This window comes from Agelaius phoeniceus, chromosome 8, assembly GCF_051311805.1.
Source record: "Agelaius phoeniceus isolate bAgePho1 chromosome 8, bAgePho1.hap1, whole genome shotgun sequence".
Lineage (NCBI taxonomy): Eukaryota > Metazoa > Chordata > Aves > Passeriformes > Icteridae > Agelaius > Agelaius phoeniceus.
Genome location: NC_135272.1, coordinates 36466511 through 36483637, shown reverse-complemented (window position 1 = coordinate 36483637; position 17127 = coordinate 36466511). Strand labels below are relative to the sequence as shown.

Genomic DNA, 17127 nt, shown 5'->3' with positions numbered 1-17127 from the left:
AATATTGTAATATATAATAAAATATAATATTAACATAATTCATATAATATATAATATGATATTATATAATATGATATGATATAATGTAATATAATATAATATGATATTATATAATATGATATGATGTAATGTAATATAATATGATATAATATAATATGATATAATATAATATAATATAATATATAGAATATTATATACAATGATAAAATACTGATTAAATTTATTTTGTAAAATTGCACAGAGATATGTGAGATAATGGTGAATGATGATGGAAGATGCCCTGAGGGAGGGCTGGGTCCTGCTCCTGGAGCTCAGGGCCACAATTCCCTCCCCAGCTCATTGGGAATGGGGAAATTCGTGTTCCTGTTCCTGTTGTGGAAGTGAAATCCCCAAAATCTCTCCCAGGAAGCCCTGGAGCTTTCCAAGGAAAAGATTCTCCTTGATTTACCCATCCCTCAAACAATGGGCCCCAATTGTTTTTGTGGTGTTAATCAGAGCAGTTAATTAGGGAAAGGAGCAAAGTCTCCTCTCGGTCCCAAACAATGCACAAGGCCTTGCCCATGATTATTTTCAGGAAATAACAGAAGAATTGCAGTTATTAGTTCTGACTCCTCTTCTGCAGGAGAACAGGGAAGCAAAGTCATTTCCTCTGGGTTTCAGAAGGGTTTGCTTTGCTCTGCTCTCCAGGCCCCAGCCCAGGGAGTCCTGGAGGCTCCTCTGGTCCTTGTCAGGAGTTTCTGGCTCAGTTTTGGGTTGGAGTTCCTGCCTAAGAAGAGCTCAACTCAAAACATTCATTTTATTTTGCTGAAGACTCTGCACTGAGGCTGGGCCACTCCAGCCTTGACCACTGCAGATTTGGGGCTTTATAAATGTCAGTCCCCAAACTGGTTTGGACTGGGAGGGACCTTAAATCCCATCCCATCCCAGGGACACCTCCCACTGTCCCAGGCTGCTCCAGCCTGGCCTTGGGCACTGCCAGGGATCCAGGGGCAGCCCCAGCTGCTCTGGGAATTCCATCCCAGCCAGGAATTCCCAGTTCCCAATGTCCCATCCATGCCTGCCCTCTGGCACTGGGAGCCATTCCCTGTGTCCTGTCCCTCCATCCCCTGTCCCCAGTCCCTCTGCAGCTCTCCTGGAGCCCCTTCAGGCCCTGCCAGGGGCTCTGAGCTCTCCCTGGATCCTTCTCCTCTCCAGGTGAACATTCCTAAATCTGTCTTTCCTCACAGGAGAGGTGCTACATCTCTCTAAAAAAAAAAAAAAAGGAAAAACCCCTAATAATCCATAATAATTGTATATTTTCCTCCAGTTCCTCAGGCCAGGAACGTGCTGGAATGTTGGACTACTTAACCTTCAGGCAGAAGTTTGACCAGTTCTTACTTTGAACTGCTTTATTTTCCAAAACCCAGATTATCTTGTAGAAATGGAGGCTGTTCCCAATAGATTTTTCACGTTTCTGGCTTTTCTGGCAGATATTATTTCACCAACTGGCACGGGACGAGCGAGAGCGAGCCCTCGGTGTGGAGACACTCCCCCAGGAGGGCCAAGGCCTATGACAAGAAGCTGGCCCCAGAAGGGACCCCCATCCTGGATGCCAATTCCCTGGAATACATGTTTGCTCAGGTTGGAATTCTCTCTGATGCTGTATTCCCATAGATAAAATTTTGATGGGATTTTTGTCCCATAAAAATGATGGGGTTCTGCTTTAAAAGCCTCTTTTTCAGCTCCTAAAATACACATTATGTATCCTGTTAGCACTGGAAAGGGTTTGCTTTTTGCTGCTGCCTGGTGGAGAGGAGAGGATTTGCTGCAGGGAGGAGCAAATCCTCTCTCCCAGCCCAAAAGGGGTTTATTTTAATAAATATGTTCTTCTAAAGTGAGTTATTTGTGTTTCTAAATGCTCTCAGTCACCTTTAGTGGGACATTTGCCCAGAGCTGGGGCTGGAGAGGAGCAGCAGCAGAGGGAATCTGGCAGGGCTGGGTGCTTTTATTGAGGTTTTTTTACTGGGTGGTGTTAAGGATTGATAAACATTCACTGATAACCCCGTGGTGATAAAGATTGATAACCTCACTGCAGTTTTGCTCTCCTCTTGTGCCTTCCAAAGGATTTTTCAAACCAGGAGCTGTCAGATTTCACCAAAAAAACGGGAAAATTCAGGTTGATGAAAGAGCAAATTCAATGCATGGAGGAAATCTGATTTACTGTTGATTCTGAGTAGAATTCCTGCAGGATTTTCACACTGGCAACCACAAGGAAAGAGAATTCCAGGGAAACATTAAAGCAACAAGACACAGAAATGTGCTCTTTGATAACCAAACACTTTCCAGGCTGTCCCAGAGCAAGGCTTGGCTTGGAGATGGATCCAGGAGAGGCTTTGGATGGGAAGGGCAGGGATAAAGCAGACACACAAAGTTGGTTTTGTGGAGCAGAAAATAAATATTGAAGGTACTAAAAGGGGCCAGAGATGGTGATTTCTGTAATTAATTTTAAAAAAGTGAATTTTTGGTGGGCTGGTGTATAAAAGAAGGGGAGGAGGTTCCAGCTTCTCCTTGCCCAAGGATCCTGGGATGAATTCCTGGCTCAGGGACAAACTCTGGGAAAGACCAACTGGGTAATTTGGGGTTTTTTGTTCTGTTAAGGGCCAGTATGACCTAGTGAAGGGCCTGGCACCCATCCGAGACCCCAAAAACGACCAGGAGGTCCATGAGATAGAGAATGAGTGTCTGGGCATGGCTGTCCTGGCCATCTCCCACGATGCCATCAAGAAAAATGTGAAGCTGCCAGAGCTTCCCAAGGACATCAGGTGAGCTGGGATCCATCCTCTGTCCCTGCTGGCTCTGCTGCTCTCCCAGGAGGAATTTCATTCACTTTCATTTAATTTAATTTAATTTAATTTAATCCCCTGCTTCTCCTCCCAGTTACAAGCATTATATCCCTGAGACTCTGAACAGGACCATCAGGCAGAGGAATTTCTTGACCAGGATTCGGATCAATAACGTTTTCAAGCATTTCCTCAAGGAGTTCAACAACAAAACCATCTGCAACAACAGCGTCTCCCCTCGGGACCTGAAGGTGAAATATTTATCCACCATGGAGGTCCTGACCAAATATTATGGGGCAGAGATCTTTGAGACCTCGTTCCTGCTGATTTCTGCTGAGAATGAGGTGAATAAATTCAATTGTGGAGACAACGAGAAGTACGAGGTGATGGTGACAGGGAACAACGGCATCCAGTGGAGGCTCAAGCCAAGTGTGAGTAGCCTTGAGAAATGGGAATTCAAGGGGGTTTTGGGACAGAGCAGCTGCTGAAAGGTGGCTGTGGGCTTCAGACACAGCTTTGTGGTGGAGGGGCTTTTATAGGATTACAGGATTATCCAGGTTGGAAGGAGCTCAGGGAGTTCCAGCCAAATCCCCTTTTGAGGCTTGGTTTGAAGAGCAGACCAGGCTCAGGACTTTCATCCAAGACTGGACACTGGACAACCTCTGTGGGCAGCCCTTTTACCAGGAAAATGAAAGACCCTGTGAAAAACATCCCAGAATTAAATGGATTTATTCTATGTATTAGAATACATTGTATTCTATAGACTATATTATTAATATAGAGTCTACATTGATATTATAATTAATATTATAATTATAGTCTAATTAATAATTAATTTATATTATGCTATACATTCATTTTATAATTTATATAATACTTATATTCTATAATTCTAACTAATAAATAATGAATTGATATTACTATCTAGAATGAATTTTTGGTTTAGAGTCAATGTATTGCAATACATTCTATATTTTATATTCTATAATTGAGTTTAATTGTATAATTTTTATAATAATTCTATTCTATAATTCTACTTAATAAATAATTTATATCATTATTCTAGAATGAATTTTTGGTTTAGAGTAACTGTATTGCAATACATTATCTTATGTATTTTACATTATTATTCTATAATTTAGATTAATTTTATTAAGTATATATTAATTATTGTCTATAATTCTAACTGATAAATAATTAATTTACATTGCTATTCTAGCATGAATTTTTGGTTTAGAGCAAAACCACAGTGCTAAACATGTTTTAACCACAGCTTTTATCCCAAATACATTTGCAGCCTGTCCAGACAGAGAAAGAGAAGAAGAAAAAATCCGATGGCAAAACCAAAAAGGAGGAGGAGAAGCACAAACTCCGGGAGACGTGGAACAGCTTCTCCTACTTCCCTGAGATCACCCACATCGTCATCAAGGAGGCCACAGTCAGCATCAACAAGCAGGACAACAGGAGGATGGTGAGCATGGCCAGGAGGGGCTGAGAGGAGCATTTCAAACCCTCACTCAGGCTTTGTCCCTTCACCTCAGCTTGGGCTGCCTCAGCTTCCCTGGAGCCTGGGCTTGAGTCCCTGCTGGGCCACTTCATTCCCTGCTGGGCCATTGAATTCCCCAGTAGATCATTTAATTAATTCCCTGCTGGATCATTGAATTCCCCAATAGATCATTGAATTAATTCCCTGCTGGATCATTTAATTCCCCAATAGATCATTGAATTAATTCCCTGCTGGATCATTTAATTCCCTGCTGGGTCACTTCATTCCCTGCTGGATCATTTAATTCCCTGCTGGGTCATTTAATTAATTCCCTGGTGGATCACTTAATTCCCTGCTGGATCATTTAATTCCCCAGTAGATCATTTAATTAATTCCCTGCTGGATCATTGAATTAATTCCCTGCTGGATCATTGAATTCCCCAGTAGATCATTTAATTAATTCCCTGTTGGATCATTTAATTCCCTGCTGGATCATTTAATTCCCTGCTGGGTCATTTAATTCCCTGCTGGATCATTGAATTCCCCAGTAGATCATTTAATTAATTCCCTGCTGGATCATTTAATTAATTCCCTGCTGGATCATTTAATTCCCTGCTGGGTCACTTCATTCCCTGCTGGGTCATTTAATTCCCTGCTGGATCATTTCATTCCCTGCTGGGTCACTTCATTCCCTGCTGGATCATTTAATTCCCTGCTGGATCATTGAATTCCCCAGTAGATCATTTAATTAATTCCCTGCTGGATCATTTAATTCCCCGGTGGATCACTTAATTCCCTGCTGGATCCTTTCCCTTCCATGGGGAGCCAGGCTGGGGTTGGGCACAAGGTGACAATTAAGGGACACATTGAGTGTAAATAACACCAAATGTGCTGGCTTTGACACTGGGCACAGCAAAAAAAAAAACACAAAGTGCAGCTGTGTCCACACTGGCACAGAATTTTCCTCACAAATCCCATGAGGAATTCCAGAATTTGTGACAGGGAGGGCAGGGAATGGCCACTAAATCCCAACATCCTGTGGCCAGAAGTGGCTGAAGGATATTCCTCATGAATCCCAGCATTTCAGGGGTGTTCCAGCATTCCAACACCAATATATTATAATATAGTGCATTACTAATATACTGTATCAGTAATAGTGCCTTGTGCACTTCACTGTGTGCAGCCAGTGATAAATGAGACCATCCAAGAAGTTTTTACATTCCAAAAAAAGAGGGGGAGATGTGGAAAATGAATTTTAAAGGATTTCAAAACCTGCCAGAAGGCTCCCACAGTTTTGTACATCTGTGTGCAAACTCTGAGATAAAGTGAGCTGATTAGGAATGCCACAGAATAAAGATGACATTGTTGAGAGAGATTGAACTAGAAACAAATTTCAACAAGTTTCAAAAGATGGCCTTGCAAAAAGACCCAGATATTTTAGAGAATTAGAGCTGTGAAAGATGCATTGTAGCAGGACAATGTGGGGAAAAAATATAGGTCATTGGTATTAAATATAGGTAAAAATATAGGGGATTTCTGTTCAATATAGGTAAAAGATTGGTAAAAATATAGGTGATTGGTGTGAAATATAGATAAAAGTATAGGTAAAATGTTGGTAAAAATATAGATGATTGGTGTTAAATACAGGTAAAAATACAGGTGATTGGTGTGAAATATAGATAAAAGTATAGGTAAAATGTGGGTAAAAATATATGTGATTGGTGTTAAAAATAGGTTAAAATATAGGTTAAAATATAGGTGATTGGTGTTAAATATAGGTAAATATTGGTAAAAATATACGTGATTGGTGTTAAATGCAGGTAAAAATATAGGCAAAATATAGGTGATTGCTGTGAAATATAGGTAAAATATAGGTAAAAATATAGGTAAAAATATAGGTGATTGGTGTTAAATGTAGGTAAAAATATAGGTAAAAATATAGGTGATTGGTGTTAAATGTAGGTAAAAATATAGGTAAAATATAGGTAAAATGTAGGTGATTTGTGTGAAATATAGGTAGAAGTATAGGTAAAATATAGGTAATAATATTAGTGATTGGTGTTAGAAGTATTAGCAGCATTATGTGGCAAAAGTTAATTTAGAAGAACATTTATAAGGTGTTGTAAGCAGGAATGGATTCTGATAGAATGTTGTAGAGTTTTACATCTCTTATGTCTCACCCTTCAACGAGACTGATAATAAAATAAAATCTTTTAACATTTGTTTTTAAAAATCCTTTTTTTATTGGGTGACTGCATCTTTATGTTGCTCTTATTGCATCTCATGTGTGCTCTTCTCTTTGAGCCTTCCCGGCAGTGAAAATTCCAGGAATTTTAGGCTCTTTTCTGCTTTGCTGCCATTCCATTAGAGAACCTTCACTTCAGAGCAGGGGATGAGCTGGTCCTACACGTCCCCAAGGTTCAGGGAGAAATCTTTGAGATGTTTTTGAGCCTCACAAAGACATCTCAAAGCCTCCTGTGCTGTGCTGTGCCGGCAGGAGCTGCGGCTGGGCTCGCACGCCGAGGCGCTGTCCTTCACCTCGCTGGTCGACGGCTACTTCAGGCTCACGGCAGACGCCCACCACTACCTGTGCACGGACGTGGCTCCTCCCCTCATCCAGCACAACATCAGCAACGGCTGCCACGGCCCCATCTGGTCAGTCCCTGCTGCATTTTGGGGTTTGTGGATCCATCTGCTCAGTCCCTCCTGCATTTTGGGGTTATGGGCACATCTGCTCAGTCCCTGCTGCATTTTGGGCCCACCTGGTCAGTCCCTTGTACATTTTGGGGTTTATGGACCCATCTGCTCAGTCCCTCCTGCATTTTGGGGTTTTTGGGCCCATCTGGTCAGTCCTTTCTGCATTTTGAGGTTTATGGATCCATCTGGTCAGTCCCTTCTGCATTTTGGGGTTATGGGCCCACCTTCTCAGTCCCTTGTGCATTTTCAGGAGTTTAATTTTGATAATTCCTCTCACAGTGAATGTGGGGTTTGGGTGGGTGGTAGTTACCAAAACTTCATTTTGTTAAAGGAAAAAATCAGTGTTTTTCTCCTTATTCATTTATAAACTCAGTGTTTCTTCACTAAAGGAGTGTTCCAAGAGTTTTTTCCATGGACACATGGGAATATTTTAGGTAGAGAGTGGAAGTGTCTCTTCACTCACCCCAATCCTTGGATGGATGAACAAAGCCTTGGGTTTTTAAGCACCTAAAGGAATTCCCTTCCCTCCACCCACCTTTGTGGCTTTCCCCTTTATTGGGAAAATTTTGATTCTTATTAATTATTTTGTTTTTTATTTTTATTTTTTTATTATTCCCTTTATTATTATTTATTTATTATTCCCTTTATTTCTCTTTATTCCCTTTATTCCCTTTATACACTTTATTCCCTTTATTCCCTTTATTAAGCTGCAAACTGTAGAAATCCAGGAGTTCATCTGCACAGTGCTGGATGCACAATTCTCTTTATTAAATCCTTCCTCCCTTGCTCTGTGCAGCCCAATGTGAGCCATGCACCCTTAAATCCCACTTTCACAACAATATAAATATCTCTAAGTTGCTGTTACCCCCAAGCAGAGGTTTGCTCTCCTATCCCACCCCAAAAGCAGATTTTTGGCTGCTGCCTTGCTGCTTTTCCTCACTCTCCAATCCCTTCCAGCACGGAATATGCCATCAACAAGCTGAGGCAGGAGGGCAACGAGGTGGGCATGTACGTGCTGAGGTGGAGCTGCACCAACTTCAACCACATCCTGATGACTGTCACCTGTCTGGAAGGCTCAGAGGTACAGGCAGTGCCACCCCTGGGGATGGGCTTTGTCCTCAGGGCACTCACCCTCAGCTCTGGGAAGGGAATTGGCTTTTTCTCCCCCAGCCCTTTGTGCTGTCTCTCCAAATGGGATTAATTAAATCCACAACAGCTCCAATCCTCCCAATCACACTGGGCAGGGATGTGATAAAAATGAAGCATTTTAGGCTCGTGACACGGAGAATTTGTCACTTCACCTTGCCTTGAGATGGTTCAGCTTCCCTGGAGCCTTTCTGGGCATGGCTTTAATTCCCTTGATGGATTTCATTCCCACAGCAGCCTCAGCTGGATGCCTGAAGCTGGCTTGGTGGTTTGGGAGGGTATTTAAAGTGTTCACACAAGAATAATAATAAATAATGAATTAAATAATACATAATAAACAAAGTAGTAAATAATGGATAACAAATAATAAATAATAACAAAATAAATCCTTCTCTTAGGAAAAAAATGGTCATGGAGTCAGTGGTGAGTCAGGAAGGGATATTTGATAGTGGGTGTACCTCCTGTAGATATTTAAAAAAGAAAGATGATCAGCTCTCTCTTCTAACAGTAAAACAAGAAAGGAATTTTGTCTTGGAAAAGAGGGAAGGGGGAGGTGACCCAAAGCTGCAGAGGGGAGACCCTGAGAGCTCTTGGGATGGGGAAGTTCAGGAGTTCAGCCCTTGCCCAGTGGAACCTGGAGGATCTCAACACCAGCCTGGGATTGAGCAGTCTGGGGTGGGAGAGGGAGTTCTGCTATTTTTAAATTGGGATTTTGAAACCCTGCTCCAGATTCTGCAATTCTTGACCAAACAAAGAGAAAATTCCTCCAGAAGAGGCAGCACTTCTGCATAACCTCAGGCTCTGCAAACAAACAAAAAAAAAGCCTTAATTTGAGCTTTGATTGCATCTTTATGTTGTTGCTCTTTTCTTTGAGCCTTCCTGGGAGTGAAAATTGCAGGAATTTTGGGGTTTTTTTCTGCTCTGTTAAAGTTTGATTAGAGGACCTTGACATAGGAGCAGGGGATGAGCTGCAGTGATGCCAAGGTTTTGGGAAGCTTTGATGGCTTTACAAACAATTCCTTCACTCCAGTGATCCCATTTCCTTTCTTTTCCCTCCACCCCCAGGTGGTGAATAACTCAGGCCCCTACAAGAACTTCCAGATCGAGGTGAAGAAAGGGGGGTACTTCCTCCATGGCTCCAACAAATCCTTTGCATCCCTGAAGGACCTCATGGATCACCTGAAGGGACAAATCCTGCGGACAGACAACATCAGCTTCACCCTCAAGAGGTGCTGCCAGCCCAGACCCAGAGGTAGCCTGGCCTGGCAGGGTTTTCTTGTTGCAAGGGAACAAACTCCAGACTCTTTTAATGTATTTTTAGTGCTGTATCCTGGTGTAAAGCTCTTTAAAAAAAAATATAAGAGGTTTAAAGATTTTTCCTTCTCTGGGGAGCAGTTTAGTCAGATGCCATGGGCAAGTTTGAGGAGAGGAAAAGAGGGTTGGCATCTCCTGGTTTGCTCTCACTGTGAGCTGCTGTTTAATAACTCTTCTGCACCAGGCAGCAGGGAAGGGTTTTGGTCCCAAAACTGATGTCCTGAAGAGCCTGGTGGCAGGAAATCATCTGTGAGGTGCCATCTGAGGGACAATGGGCTCGTTGTTGGGTGCTGCCAGCTCTCTCTGGAGCTGTTTGCTATGAACTCTGAGGGCCTTGCAGCTGGGCTTGGTGTGAGAGGAAGCACAGTGGGGTGATTGTGCTGAGCTGATAATGGTTTCCTGTTCGAGCAGGGCAATAACTGAGCCACATCAATCACCTGCTGCTCTGAGCCTTTGGGAGAGTCCCTGAGCTGCTCTCGCTGCACCAAGAGCGTGGGGCATGCTCTGGAGCAGGGGCACCTTGCACTTCTGATATTTTGGTTTCATTTTGATGGCTGGATTTGGGATAAAATGAAATAAAAAGGGGCAGGGAGTTGATTGCCCACTTCAGCTTCTCCCTGGCTTTAGTTGCAGCAGGATTCAGTGCGTGCTCCCTGCTCTGTCCCTTCCCTGGTGGGTTTTTCCTTCTTTTGGAATATTTCATCAGATATTCACAGAGAAGTGCAGGGGATGCAGGACTGAAGCAGGATGTGGTGATTCCTGGTGACTCCAGAATTCCAGAAGATGATTTAGCCCCAGTGCCAGGTTCTGCTGCCAGCAGGAGGAAGCCCAGATGCCCCCACACATCCCAATCCCAGTAAATAATACCAGGAGGGCAGAATTCATGTGAAGAGCCTGGATCTGCCCTGCAGCAGTGGGAAGTGGATTTTTGAGTCTGCTCCTTCTGCTCATTCCCCATTCCCCAGCTGAATTCCAGTGCCCTGGGAGCACTGGTGGTGCTTCCCAGAGTAGAGGGAGTTTGGAAGGAGGTGAAGAGGAAATGAGGCTCCCCCTTGCACACTGGAGAGGGGATGGCCCTGCTGCAGGAGGGGATAGGGGATGTTTTGTTCCTGTTTATCCCATGTACAGCACAGCTATTTTCTCTTTCAGTCTTTGTGCAGAAAAGTCTGTTCAGTTGTTCAAAATCACCCTGATCTGGCTGATAATAACTCTGGATTTAAAATACAAACATGAAACTGTGCTTCAGTGATTTCTCTGTTGAATGAAGAGCAGAAATCAAGCCCAAGTTTATTTTTCCTTCCCTTTTTTGGGGGGATTTTAATGCATTTCCATCCATGCTGGTACTGGGAAGGGGTAATGCAGTTTCTCTGGAAAGCTTTAAGGATATTTTCTGCCCTTGCCTTGCAGAAATCTCCAACCTGCTGGTGGCCACCAAGAAGGCCCAGGAGTGGCAGCCAGTGTATCCCATGGGGCAGCTGAGCTTCCACCGCATCCGCAAGGAGGAGATCGTGCAGGTGGGAGCCTGGGGGGACATGAGGGAGCCCCCAGAGCCTGGGGCTCTCATCTAAAGCTTGGAATTCAACCCAGGGTTTGATCTGAGACCTTGGGAAAGGCTCCCAAACTGAGGTGCCAGGAGTGAGAATGTGGATTTATGAAATAAATGTGTATTTTTGAAGAAGGGACACGTTAAGCGAAGTGGAGGAAAGTTTAGAGTTTTAGAATTTAAGAGATAGAAAAAATAAAAGCAGTTACAAAGGTGAACAAGGAGTTTAGAATATAGGTTTGTGTGCCAGAACATGATTGGCTAAAAGAGCTCACACTGTAGCATGAGTCCATAAGACAAAATATGTAAAGATTGGGTCAAAAGCATAAATAAATATCCTTGTTGGCAGTGTTTTATTGGTTAATAACCCTTCAAAGGATTGTGAGTGGAGGCCTTGTGACCCTCTGAGCCGTGCAGTGAAGATGTGAGCCCAGCTCACCCTTCCTGCCTATGCAGAAGATAAAAAAATAAATCCCATCATCTGAAGGAGCTCAGAGGTGCCATCTCTAATTCATTCAAAATCCCCCAAGTGCTGAGGTGCCCTGGGAGCCAGGATGTGGCTGTCCCTGAGCCCTGCAGGGGACACCAAACCAGCCCTGCTGCCTGCTCTGCCACTCCCAGCTCCCCCCAGCAAACTGCAGCTGGAGCTTCATTTATTGGTATTGATTCATTTGGGTTTAAGCCTCTGCTGGCAGAATCCTGCTGCTTGTATGGCTTTGTGTGGACAAAGGAGAGCTCAGGGGTGGTGCCTTTCACTGGAAATGAAATTGATATTTAGGTTTTCTAATGGAAAACAAGGGTTTTAAGGTCATTTCTTGGGAGTCTTAAGAGCTGGTTTGTTGTGGGTGTATTTTTTAAAGCCTGACTTCCCAGAGAAACAGAGGTTTGAGACAATATTCTACAGTAAAAAAGGTGAAGTATTCAAAAGCTCTGAGCAGTCAGAATTCTGTGTCTAAGCCTCCCCAAATTTTCAAATTTCCCCTTGCTTGTAGTTATTTATTCAGGTCACCTGAATGAACCTCAACAAACACACAGGGCCTTGAATACACTTAAATCAGATTTAACATTGCCAAAAGAGCTCTTAATTCATGCCCTTGGACTCTTCTGTGGAATAAAAAGGTATTGGGTGTTTTTTATTTGCATCATTACAGACAGAGATTGGGTTTGGGCTGGTGTTTGCAGTCAGCATCCTGCAAAAATATCCCGAGGCAGGATGTTATTTTGGAGGAAATTGCTTCCCCAAACAAAGCCTTGCAGTGAAATATTACTTCCTCTGACTTTTGGAAACACATTAAAGATCACCTCAGCAGCACTTTGTGAATAAGAGCCCCAGCTGTTGTTTATTCTTTTGTTTAGTCTGGGAATGCTCAATCCCAGAGAACCTGTTGGGTGATGTGGAGGTGTAATATCCAAGGAATTCACAATGGGAGGATGCTCAGAGCTTGATGCCTCAGGTTTTGGCTTTTCTATTTTTCAGACTCTGTGCTGCTTTAGTGTGCAGTTCTGAGCTTCACATCAGGGGATGCTGAGCTCTGTGCACAGAGCAGGGAGACAAAACAATTCCTGCTCCAGCTGGGCACCAAGGACAAATGATCCAAATCTCAGCCCAGGAGCACAAACCCCGTGGGCTGGAGAGAGAAAAACAAGCAGGGTGGGACTGCAGGGGCTAAAGCTGGAATGGGACAATGAACTGCAAGGTGCAAATGGAGCAGAACTGATCCCAGGGACAGAGCCCGTGCCCGGCCGTGCATTTTGGGGCCATTTTGGTTCATCTTGGGTGCAGGCCTGGCTGGGCTCTGGTGCTGCCCAAGGTGCATCCATGGAGGAGATGCTTGGAATGAATCCCTGCTTTATTCTGGAGCTCTGCCCAGCCTCTGCTCCAGGGCAGCCTGCACAAGGCACTGAGCTCACTGAAGCAAGAGCAGCTCCCTGGCTTTGGGTTCTCCCAGGAACAATGTCAGTCTGTAACCAGATCAGACAGAAAGAAGTGCAGATTCCAGTAAATATTTGTGTAAATCTTGTTTGCTCCCTGCCTGACAAACCCCTGCTGCTGTGTCTCAGGGAGAGCACCTGGGGAGAGGCACCAGGACCCAGATTTACTCAGGGATGCTCAGCCTCAAGGATGATGAGAACGAGGGGTATCAGAACGAGAGAGAGATCAGAGTCCTGCTCAAAGTCCTGGACCCCAGCCACAGAGACATCTCCTTGGCAAGTTTTTTCTTTTATTTATCTTTTCTTTAATATAAGAAATAAAATATTGATTAATTTTGTTTTATAAAATTATATAGAGATATGTAAGATAATGACATAAATGTTATTACTAGCATAAATGTTGTAAATGTTATTACTAACATTTATAACATATTACTAACATATAAATGTTACTACTAACATTTTTAGTTACAAGTATAAAGAAATATCAGAGTAAAATAATATATGTTATTATATTAATAACATTATTAATAAGGAAGAATATAATAGTAATTAGGAATTAATTAGATAATACACATAATCGATAACACATGTGAAATTAGATAATTATCAAGTATTAAAGCATTGTATGTTATCTTAGAGTCTGCAATAGTTGATAAATTTTAAATTAGTAGAGAATTGGAAAATTATGTCTAAATAAGAATTCTCTAAGTTCTTTTTAAAAACAAATTCGGTTATTATATTAATACAGTTAAATTATTAAGCTAAAGTGACTTAAATATTATTTTGATATAGAAAACACCTAGGTTTGCTGTCAGACACCTTGTCTAGATAGAACTAAAGCTTAACTGCATGGATGACTTTTGGGAAAGTGCAGGGAATGGGGAAGGGCTGAAGGTGCAGCTCAGCCCTGGGCACATCCCTGCCCTGCTGCCCTTGGTGTGCCTGAGCCCAGGGTGTTTGTGCTGCTGTTCCTGAGCCCAGGGTGTTTGTGCTGCTGTTCCTGTTTGTGCTGCTGTTCCTGTGTGTGCCTGAGCCCAGGGCTGTTTGTGCTGCTGTTCCTGTGTGTGCCTGAGCCCAGGGTGTTTGTGCTGCTGTTCCTGTGTGTGCCTGAGCCCAGGGCTGTTTGTGCTGCTGTTCCTGTGTGTGCCTGAGCCCAGGGCTGTTTGTGCTGCTGTTCCTGTGTGTGCCTGAGCCCAGGGCTGTTTGTGCTGCTGTTCCTGTGTGTGCCTGAGCCCAGGGTGTTTGTGCTGCTGTTCCTGTGTGTGCCTGAGCCCAGGGCTGTTTGTGCTGCTGTTCCTGTGTGTGCCTGAGCCCAGGGCTGTTTGTGCTGCTGTTCCTGTGTGTGCCTGAGCCCAGGGCTGTTTGTGCTGCTGTTCCTGTGTGTGCCTGAGCCCAGGGTGTTTGTGCTGCTGTTCCTGTTTGTGCTGCTGTTCCTGTGTGTGCCTGAGCCCAGGGTGTTTGTGCTGCTGTTCCTGTGTGTGCCTGAGCCCAGGGTGTTTGTGCTGCTGTTCCTGAGCCCAGGGTGTTTGTGCTGCTGTTCCTGTGTGTGCCTGAGCCCAGGGCTGTTTGTGCTGCTGTTCCTGAGCCCAGGGTGTTTGTGCTGCTGTTCCTGTGTGTGCCTGACCCAGGGTGTTTGTGCTGCTGTTCCTGTGTGTGCCTGACCCCACAGGTGTTTGTGCTGCTGTTCCTGTGTGTGCCTGACCCCACAGGTGTTTGTGCTGCTGTCCCCTGGTGTTCAGGCTGGGTTGGGCTCCAGGAGGCTGCTCAGGAGCAGCAGCTGGAGCTGTTTCTGCCCTTTCCCCAGGCATTCTTTGAGACAGCCAGCATGATGAGACAGGTGTCCCACAAACACATCGTGCTCCTGCACGGCGTCTGCGTCCGCGACCTGGAGAGTGAGTGACAGACCTGCCAGGGACATGGGGACAGGGATGGCACCTGCCAGGGACAGGAATGGCACCTGCCAGGGACATGGGGACAGGGAATGGCACCTGCCAGGGACATGGGGACAGGGACAGGGGATGGCACCTGAGGGGGACATGGGAACAGGGGATGGCACCTGCCAGGGACATGGGAACAGGGGATGGCACCTCCCAGGGACACGGGGACAGGGATGGCACCTGCCAGGGACATGGGGACAGGGATGGCACCTCCCAGGGACATGGGGACAGGGATGGCACCTGCCAGGGACATGGGGACAGGGAATGGCACCTGGGAGGGACACAGGGACGGGGACATGGCTGGCAGCTGCTGCCTCTGGAGCTTCCCAGAGTGGAGCTGGGACAGCAAAGCAGCTGGAAAGGCCTTTCTTTCTCCCAGGAAATTTCCCTTTCCAGCTCTGTGTTTGAGCCTTCCCTAAGGCTGGAGTGCCAGAGGCAGGGGCAGTGTGGATACACAGCACCCCTTGAAATTTGCACAATTAAATTTATTACATTTATTACAAATATACATTCATTTGTATGAAATAAATGTATATTTGTAATATTGATACATATAAAGCATGTACACATTTATATGTATACATTTCTATGTATACATTTTTATGATTTTGCATGTAAAATATAAATATGCATATAAAAAACCTAAGTGCATACAATAAACCTTTATGTGACTTCTTAAGCCAAGACAGTCCTAATGTTGTGGGGTGGGCACCAGAAGGAGAGCAAAGCTTTAGAAAATTGAAAGACAAACAGGTTAATGCCCCAGCCTGAGCTCTTCCAGACTCAGGAAAGGAATTTGAGTTACATGTGGGTGTTAAACAGGGCCATGCTGAAGGAATTTCGGTACCAGAGCACGGGGCAGCCTGGTGTTGATTTTTCAGAGCTGTTCTGTGCATTAAAATTCCACCTTTGGAATGCCTGGTTCCAGGTTTAATGTTCATTTGCCACACAAAACCCCTCAGCCTTTTAATCTGGACTCTGAGCATTGAAATAAACCTTAGGCAAGGCGAAATAAAAACATTTTCCAACCATCTGGGCTGGGAGGTGGGAACACAAATTCAGTGACTCCAAACAATTCATTGCTGCACTGACTTTCTGCACCTGCCTCTGTAGATATCATGGTGGAAGAGTTTGTTGAATGTGGGCCCCTGGATCTGTTCATGCATAAGAAAAGTGAAGTTCTCACAACCCCATGGAAATTCAAAGTGGCCAAACAACTTGCAAGTGCCCTGAGCTACCTGGTAAGAGACACTGGGGCCTAGCTGGGAATACATTTCTCCATCAGGAAAAGTGCTGGAGTGGGAACACTCCATCTCCCTGCTCCTCCTTTCCTTCTCTTCCTCCAGTTTCTTCCCAGGTGTAATTTTGGATTTCAGCTTGGAGCACTTTAGAGATCCCCTATGGTGTGGATATCCTGGAGCACTCACATCTCTCTCACTGTTCTTTCCCTGCCTTTGTGTAGGAGGACAAGGATTTGGTGCATGGCAATGTGTGCACCAAGAACATCCTGCTGGCCAGAGAGGGCATTGATAGCGAGTATGGGCCCTTCATAAAGCTGAGTGACCCAGGAATCCCCATCACGGTGCTCTCCAGGCAAGGTATGGCCAGAAATGCATTTATAGCAGCCAGAGCTGGCTCTGCAGTGGTGATCAGCTGCAATGGGGGATCAGCTTTCATACAAACACACTGCATTTGTGTGTAGCAGGAATCATCTTCCATGGATCTGCACATACTCAGTGGCTGTTCAGAGCGTTCATTTTTCTTACAAAATGTTGTGTCCAGTGAGATGAGACAGAAGGAATCTGTTTGTGGATGGCTCCAGGCACAAGCCTGTGAAATCCTTCTGAAAACAGGAATTTGAGAATCAAGAAACAGGACAAATTCTGCAGCTCCAGTTTATTTCAGACAAGAATAATTCAGTTTTCCACCCTGTGATATTCACCCCTGATGTGTTTCACCCCAGAGCGCGTCGAGCGGATCCCCTGGATTGCACCTGAGTGTGTTGAAGATTCCAAGAACCTCAGCATTGCTGCAGACAAGTGGAGCTTTGGTACAACCCTGTGGGAAATCTGCTACAATGGAGAAACTCCACTGAAAGACAAGACCTTAGCAGAGGTAAAGCTGTTACACAAACTTGGGTCCATCCTCTTGGGCCCTTCAGTTTTCCCCCTTGTCCTGTCCCTCCAGGCCTTGTCCCCAGGCACTCTCAGCTCTTCTGGAGCCCTTTAAGCCCTGGAAAGGGTTCTGAGT

General features: G+C 44.5%; 1 protein-coding gene across 4 annotated transcripts in view; it reads left to right on the top strand.

The window, feature by feature from the left end:
* Positions 1 to 17127, top strand: part of JAK1 (Janus kinase 1) — a 70874-nt gene that overhangs the window by 46187 nt on the left and 7560 nt on the right. For all 4 annotated transcript variants that reach the window (XM_077182629.1, XM_077182630.1, XM_077182628.1 and 1 more), the window contains 13 exons: positions 1470 to 1620; positions 2638 to 2801; positions 2917 to 3250; positions 4117 to 4290; positions 6803 to 6960; positions 7960 to 8083; positions 9214 to 9400; positions 10870 to 10976; positions 13067 to 13213; positions 14745 to 14832; positions 15991 to 16118; positions 16340 to 16475; positions 16841 to 16992. In XM_077182629.1, the coding sequence (XP_077038744.1) occupies positions 1470 to 1620; positions 2638 to 2801; positions 2917 to 3250; positions 4117 to 4290; positions 6803 to 6960; positions 7960 to 8083; positions 9214 to 9400; positions 10870 to 10976; positions 13067 to 13213; positions 14745 to 14832; positions 15991 to 16118; positions 16340 to 16475; positions 16841 to 16992 (2050 nt within the window). The remainder of the gene's footprint in view (positions 1 to 1469; positions 1621 to 2637; positions 2802 to 2916; positions 3251 to 4116; positions 4291 to 6802; positions 6961 to 7959; positions 8084 to 9213; positions 9401 to 10869; positions 10977 to 13066; positions 13214 to 14744; positions 14833 to 15990; positions 16119 to 16339; positions 16476 to 16840; positions 16993 to 17127) is intronic.